This window comes from Piliocolobus tephrosceles, chromosome 11 (genome assembly GCF_002776525.5).
Source record: "Piliocolobus tephrosceles isolate RC106 chromosome 11, ASM277652v3, whole genome shotgun sequence".
In the NCBI taxonomy this organism is placed as follows: Eukaryota; Metazoa; Chordata; class Mammalia; order Primates; family Cercopithecidae; genus Piliocolobus; species Piliocolobus tephrosceles.
The window spans coordinates 84,097,999-84,106,027 of NC_045444.1; the positions used below are offsets into that span (position 1 = coordinate 84,097,999).

The following is an 8,029-nucleotide window of genomic DNA, read 5'->3' on the forward strand; positions in this document are numbered from 1 at the left end:
ACAGGCATGTGCCACCATGTCCGGCTAATTTTTGTATTTTTAGTAGAGATGGGGTTTCACTATGTTGGCCAGGCTGGTCTCAAACTCTTGACTTCAGGTGATCCACCTGCCTTGGCCTCCTAAAGTCCTGGGATTGCAGGTGTAAACCAGACCCTTGATCTATGTTTTTAAATGTTCACTCTAGATCTGAAGAGATCTTAGAAGACCTATTTAAGATTAATACAAACAGTAAGACACTAAGAGCACTAAGGATGCCAACCATAACAATGCAAATCCTAGAAAGTAAAAATGGTGTTTTAATTTCAAGGCCAATATCCTCATTACATGTATCTGTCCCCACCCACCCCATCCCTCAAAATAAATACTCAACAGAGATGACAATGGTGTTCTTAATCACTTCTGAATTCTACCAAGTTTACCATGTGGTGTCGGGATATTTACACTTAATTCCCTCCCAAAATGGTTTTCCATAGAGAACTGTACATGAAAGACTTCATTATAAGTATTTCTGCTTCCACCATAGCCTTTTATATTAATCTTTGGAAAACCATACTCTGCCTGCAATTACAATTTGCATTTGAATAATACAGATGAGAAAAAGGCTAATATTTCAGTCTTGGCTTCAGCAGATAAAACTGAAAACACAAGACACTGTCACACGCTCAGGGATGTGAAATGGAAATTGCCCAGCCCCAGACCAGGTATCCTTCTGCTTACTACAGGTCAGCTTCAGGGAGCTCCCTCGCCACGAATGATTTCTCTTTCTTAGCTTAAAAGAGAAGCGGAGGAATAAGTGATTTCTACTGTCTGTCTCTATGGCAACAAGTACCCTAATTTCACCTCTTAGATGGCAATTATACCTATTCACTGAATAGCTTTCAGTCCCCATTTTTATGTTGAAAAAATTGATTTCATGAAAAATGAGATGCAGGTAATAGGTAAACTTTTCCCTAGCAACCATGAAGTATAGTTTATAACAGGTATGGTCATTCATAAGCAGAACATGCCCTGTGGAAATTTTTATTTTTCATTCATAGAACATTTACCTCAAATATCTTTCTTCTAGTTGTTTTTTTAATGATAAAATCTTCATCTTTTCTTCCTGAAGGTTTATTTTATTCAATTATAAAATTAGTTGGGTTCATTATAAAGAGTTTGGTGAATACAGAAAAAATATAGAAAAGCATAAACAAGAAAATATAATTCACTCTCATATAAAAACAATTACTATTTATAACCTGCTAGCAACTTAGGTGCATATACATAGAAATGTAATTTAAATCCTATTGCCCATTTTTTTGTAATCAAATTTTCTAGAAAACATTGTAAGGACTTCTCCATACCATTAAATATTCTTCTAACACATGATTTTAATATCTTCAAAGGAATCTATAATATAGATTATTACATTTCACTTAGCTAATCTTTCCATGTTGACATTATTAACATAAATGTTTATGCATCTCTCTATTGGCTTAGAATAAATCCAAGAAAACGAACTCTATAGATCAAACTAATAAGCATTTTAAATTGTATTGCCAATTGTTTCTCCAAGAAATATTATATCAATTCATTTATCCACTGGAGGTAGATGAATGAAGGTATCTACTTCCTTAAATCCTTGATCAGAGGTACTATTTTTAAAGAGAAAAAAATGTCAATTTAATATTGAGGGGAATATCTTACTATATTTTCTTAATTTCTAATTTAAAACTTATTTTAAGGTTAACTGTTTTTCATTTTTCATTGTTATTGGGTGGGGGGTGGGGTGGGGAAGTGAATTGCTTATTCACCTCTGTAGCAGACTATTGGTTGTCCCTTGATATCCATTCTCCCTTTATTTCCTCGTAACAGAAGAGACAACATTTAGCATATGGCCCCTTGAAATGATATTTTCCATTCTCCTTTGCAACTAAGTGTGGATATGTGTCAACTCCAGGCTGATGAAATAAAAGCAAATATGATCTATTCTATTTCAGATAAATGTCCTAAAAGGAAGAAGCTATGTCTTACTTCTTTTCATCATTCCTGATGGTTAGAATGCAGATATTATTGCTGGAGCTCAGCACCCATTTTGGACCATGAGGATAAGGGGTACATTCTAGGGATTAGTGGAAAAACATAGATTCCATATAAATTTTGTCTCAACCATCATAAGGCAGCACTGAGACATGTTTACTTCCCATAGGTGTACAATTAAATGGTTATATTGCACTCTAAAGTCATTTAGATGATGAGTGTACATATTTTTGAGGGTTTTTAAAAAATAATTCATTCTTCGCTAAAGCAGAGCTTTTCCACTTATAACCTGTGGAGCTCCAGGTTCAAGTCATTTTCTCAGAGGTCTCCACTGAGACTTAGCGGAAGCTGAATGGGCCAGCTCGGCATGCTACCTCCAATCCATGTTTCACAGGTAGTCACCCTGTGTTATTCACTGGAGTTCCACAAAGGAGTCCCTGCTATTCATGATTTCACATGCACACACAGATAAAAAATATGGAGTCACAATTTCTTACCAGATCATAAGCAGCCAGCATCTTTTTCTGCACATCTGGAATTGCACTCAGAGGCTCCAGGTAAGGAAAGTTGTCTTTCATCACAAGTGAGACTGAAGGAGTATTGTCACTGGTGATGAGCCGAGATGACAGAGTTAACAGGCACTGCTTCAGACTGGCAATTGGAGGGAGTCCACATAGTTCCTTAATAGACACGATTGCGTTCTGTGAGGAAGAAAACATGGAATCACACTTCTGACCATCTGACACATCATCCCCAGCACTCCCAGGTTTATAGAAAAGTATATTCATTTTTAAAAGATAATACACAGAGCTAATTCATGACTATACTTCATCTTGCTCAATTTTTACCAATCACCACAAACATCCCATGAAAGCAAAGCAGATTGGGACACAAGGCTATGCAGTGCTTTTCAAAACAGAGCACTGGGAGAGTCACACAACTAAGTACTGGCTGATCATGAATGCCATGTGTGATTTGTATCATGGTGATCAGGAAAACATAATGGCAGGGGTTGTATACTGGAGTGCATTTCGCTAGGGCCTTTTTCCTCAAAGTAGCAGGATGCTACTGCTCACCACCCTCCATCTGACTAATCAATGGCATTCCTTTGTCACTTCATCAGAAAGGCACCCGACAGACACACACACTGAAAGCACATTTCATGTAGAGCTACATTTGTCCATGTTACAGTCTTTTCAAAAAATTCATTTGAAATAGAAGTTATGACTATTTCACATTTTACCCACAGCAAACAGTACCTAACTTATTATGTGTCTCATGAATTTCATGACAATGATCACCTTCATTTTTCTACTGATGAGACTCCAAAAAATCCTTAACCCCAAAGACTTTATGTTAAGATAATATGAACTATCAATGCTACCTGGATATGCTTTATCTATAACTCTTCTTCTATGTATTTTAAATACATAATATAAAATATGCAAAGTACATATTTCAAGAATTATATAAAATATGTAAAGTCTAATCTATAAAGTTAAGTGCAGAAATGGTTTATAACTAATCTAACATAGGGATTTATAATAGTACTAGAATTATGTCAGAAAAAGGTACATAGAATATGCTGATATTATTTGGATTCTATTTTTTAAATGGTGGCTAAGACAACCCACCACAAGTATTTAACTGGGTCATGGGTTTATGGTTCTGCATCACGTGAATGATAATGGTAATGGATTTTGGTATTAGGCAATCCTGGATTTATTTTCCTTAATTTTTAACTTTTGTAGGTACATAGTAGGTATATATATTTATGAGGTACATGAGATGTCTTGATACAAGCATGCAATATGAAATAAGCACATCATGAAGAATGGGGTATGTATCCCCTCAAGCATTTATCCATTGACTTGCAAACAATCCAATTAGACTCTTTACGTTACTCTAAAATGTGCAGTTATTATTAACTATACTCACCCTGTTGTTCTATTAAATACTGGCAGTCCTGGATTTAAAGGCCAACATTGTTATTTGTTAACTTGCAATATTTGGGAAATGTATTAACTTTTTCAAATTTATTCTCTATCTTGAAAACAGGGATTTTTGGTGAGGATTATTATAAACACATCAGCTAAAGAAATAAAGTGAATTGAATAATATCCACTTTGCACATTGCAGATACTCAGTGAATATCTGTTATTGTTTGCATCTAATAACACTAGCCTAATAAATATATTAAGTAGTTTTTTTTTAAGTTTAACACTGTCTCAGATTATAAGCATTAATGAAGGAAAGAAAACTTAACATTGAATTTCTAAATGTTGAGGCTAGTCAATTTCCATATACTCTAATTTTACTCTAATAATAATCTTGTGATAAGTATAATTATTTTTCTACTTTATGTGGAGAATATTGATGAGCAGAGACCTGAAATAATTTGCTGAAGATCGCACAGGGATAGATTTGATCAAGAACCCATGTTCTTTCAATTAAACCACATTTCTAAGACAAGGTTAAATATTTTTCAACAAGCTTGAGTGCTGATTTTTTTTGTTGTTGTTTAGTTTTACTTGTTCTTGTGGGGAGTAATTTATTATTGTTGTCATTATACATAGTTTAAAACTAAAAAATAACCTAATAGGCATTACACTTTTATATCACTTCAAATTCTCTCTCATGTTCATATCTGCAAATATGTTATATATACACTGGTAATTAGTATGTGTGTGTTTGTATAAATTTTTTATGTATTACATACATATAGTGTATATTCTACTTTTTTTCCCATTGTTTCAGATGCACATTTCCATATATCGATTCAGTTTTGTACTAAGGATATTTAATGGATATACAGCATTTTGCTACATCTTAGTTCAGTCCGAACTTAACACAGCATTCACAGTTAGAAACAAAATATATCTGTTTTATCACAGACAATACTGAACTTAGTTCAATGGTACACAGGTTTATACATCTTTCTTTCTTTTTTCATTTTCAGATAGGGACTTGTTCTATTGTTGCCCAGGCTGGACTGCACTCGTACAATCACAGCTCACTGCATCATTGACCTCCCAGGCTCAAGTAATCCTTCCACCTCAGCCTCCTGGGTAGCTGGGACTACACATGCTCACCACCACACCTCACTAACTTTTGTATTTTTTAGGGATACAGGGTTTCACCATGTTTCCCAAGCTGGGCTCCAACTCCTGGCCTCAGCCTCCCAAAGTCCTGGGATATAGGCATGAGTCACCACGTCCAGACTTAAACAATCTTTCTGATAAATTTTTGCAAATCAATTCATTAATAAAACATTAGAAGGGTAGGAATAAGCAGGAATAGGGAAGGAGAGTGCAGGATGTTTCTCCTACCTGCATGTTTTCTCTCATATCTATGGCTTCTCGTAATGGATGAACTGCTATTTTAAAGATGTCATCAATGGTTTTAAGACCGATATTCCTGAGCATGGTATACTCCCGAACTTTCTTCCCCATTCTCACTGAAAGACTGCGCTTCTGTGCCTTTCCTCCTCCACTTCGATTAGTTATTGCTATGTGGACAAAAAGGGTTACGTGCTCCATGATGTCACCCACAAAAGAGCGCAGGGGAACATGCCGATATCCAGGCTGCAAACATTCAAATGGTATCGTATATTGCCCTATAAACTCATCCCCAATGTAGTCATCATCCAGAGCAACAAAACGGATCATGGCCAACTCAGGTAGGTTTACTTGGAACTCAAAAGTTTCATCAAAAATAGGATTATCACTGTTTTGTTGTACAGTTTTAGTTCTTTGTTCTGAACAATCCGCTGGAATTCCGTGTATCTCTATACACACATAGGGATCTATGACATCCCCTTTGGCACAAGCTCCCTTGGGCTTTGGGAAATTCTGACCACTGATGATCTTGATATGAAGAGCTAGAGGAGACACCCCAGGTACAATGCCCTTTGTATTTGCGCTGAAGTAAGAAACTTCATCTCGCATGATAGATGGCCTTAGAACATAACCACATCCCCCATTTTGAAGAAACCAACCCGTGTGAAGGTCCATCATTGGACCTGGAGTCTGAAAATTCATTGCTACAATCTGACAGCCACAATTCCAAAAGTCCTGTGGATTCAAGTTACTGGAATCGATCCTCATGGCACTGGGATAGATTCTTGATAAGAACTTCTTATTATAATTAACAAAATCCTCTGGGTACTCATTTGCAATGCGGCTGGCCTCTGTTTCACTAAATGAACAAATTTCCCAATAGTTTTGGCTTTTCATAGATAGTTCAAAATCCCTGTACTGAACAGATTTACAAATAGATACCAAATCAGAGAGCTCCCTACAGAGTCGGATTTGTTTCTGCTCACCATTGTAATCTACCGACATCCTTCGAGACATTTCGGCTTCTTCATCTTCATCTGTTACTTCTCCTTCTAACACATCTGGATCAGAAGGCAACTTCTTTCCTTTCACAATGATCATTCTTTTTAATTTCTCTGGTGATGGGAGGTAGGACTCTGAGGGCAAAGGTGCTTCGGTATAGAGTTTATTGCCAAAGACCTTTTTCATCTGTTGAACCATTACCTTCTGCTGTAGCAAGGAGCAATGATTTCCCAAGCAAAGAATGAGTGGGTATTCAGAAGCAACAAAGGCAAATTTATTTATTACCTCTATGACACTTCGAAAGGAAACATGTGTTGTCATGTTATTTCGATTACAAAGGATTGGTTCATTATCGGAACCATCACTTACATCAAGTTCAATGCTTCGACAGCCCATTTTCAAAGCTCTAACATACCCATTGATGTCAGCTGGCCCCCTGAACTGGTCTTCTATTAGATAGGTGTTATGAGAGGCATTGATATAGTAGTGAGATAATGGCTGGGTCATATCTTGGGCAACCTTCTTTTGCTCAGGATCAAAAATGTCACATTCTGATGACAATAAATACTGGGTAAAGCCATCAATTGCAAGAAACCCTTTTTGACGTCCCTCTTCAGAAAGTTCGTATCTCCTTATGATGTCTAAGCACATATCCTCGGTGATATGGGTGACTCCTTGCTCAGCTTCTAAAAAGAGCATGAGATCATTGGCATCCAAATATTCTTTGTTTTTAGATATCTGTACAAGTAAGAAATACACTTCCGGCCTGGTGCAAAGTTCACAAAAAGCTTCACAAAATTCCTCTTCGGTCACGCGAGTGGTTAGTTTTTCCTTGCTCTTCTGGATTTCTTTAAACTTTAACCTGATCTTGGCTTCCTTCAGAGTAGGGTTGAGTTGTTTTATTAACTCTACAGAGGTGTCTTCCAACATAATCCCATTCCCATCAACATCTGCTGCTTCAAACACTGTTTTCAACCACATGAACCGTGGTGTGTTCTGGTTGCCCTCCATAAAATCAAGAGGCTGCTTACTTCGAGAAACCAGGTACCGTAACCCAGACACCCAGATGTTTGCCACATCTGCTGAGTTAGCAACTAGGTCCAGAGACTCATAGTTTTCCCCATGGAGTATGGAAAAGGCACAGTCCTCACAGATCTGGTCAGCAAGGCCATTGTTTCTAAATGTTTCCGTGTTTTTCCCCAGTCTGATCTCTTTTATGGCAGAAATATCAAGTTTGGCTTTCTCGAGGTCTTTCTTTGAAGGTTCCCAGCGAAGAGCTTGGAGGTCTGTGTCCAAAGTGAAAAAACGGTTGTAAATGCGAGAATTTGGCCGGACTTTCTTCAGCTCACAGCCAGCTTGCATGAAGCTGATGCAGTCATTTGCACTGCTAATTTTCTTTTCCGATGGCATGCTGCTGAAAGACACGGTTTTCTTTCTTCCACCACATTTTTGGTTTGAAGGATCCTGTAAAATAATTTGAAAAGAATGAATCAATATCTTTTAGAAAACAGACAAATTCAGTAACACTCTATGAACTCCTCAAACTTCGATTCACATATTGTGATTATTTGAATAGAGGCTAGCCTAAAGTTCACCTTTTCACTGTATCAGAAAAAAGAAATTGCCAAGAAAGCTGAAATTATAGGATTCAGGAAAAAGCTTATTTTTCA

General features: G+C 36.8%; 1 protein-coding gene across 1 annotated transcript; it reads right to left on the reverse strand.

Moving 5' to 3' along the window:
* Positions 1 to 393: 393 nt before the first annotated feature.
* Positions 394 to 7,826, reverse strand: LOC113219688 (inactive phospholipase C-like protein 1). The gene is made up of 3 exons (XM_031936418.1): positions 5,349 to 7,826; positions 2,517 to 2,720; positions 394 to 558 (listed from the first exon to the last, which is right to left on the reverse strand). Exons 1-3 carry the CDS (start codon positions 7,767 to 7,769, stop codon positions 394 to 396), a joined length of 2,790 nt encoding a protein of 929 aa, XP_031792278.1. The 5' UTR covers positions 7,770 to 7,826.
* Positions 7,827 to 8,029: the final 203 nt, after the last annotated feature.

Coding starts and splice junctions, on each gene's coding strand:
- LOC113219688 (XM_031936418.1), bottom strand. CDS start 7,769: ATGCCATCGGAAAAGAAAATTAGCAGTGCAAATGACTGCATCAGCTTC. Junction 2,721..5,348: donor ATATGAGAGAAAACATGCAG/GTAGGAGAAACA, acceptor TCTTCCTCACAG/AACGCAATCGTGTCTATTAA. Junction 559..2,516: donor TGCTGGCTGCTTATGATCTG/GTAAGAAATTGT, acceptor TTGTAATTGCAG/GCAGAGTATGGTTTTCCAAA.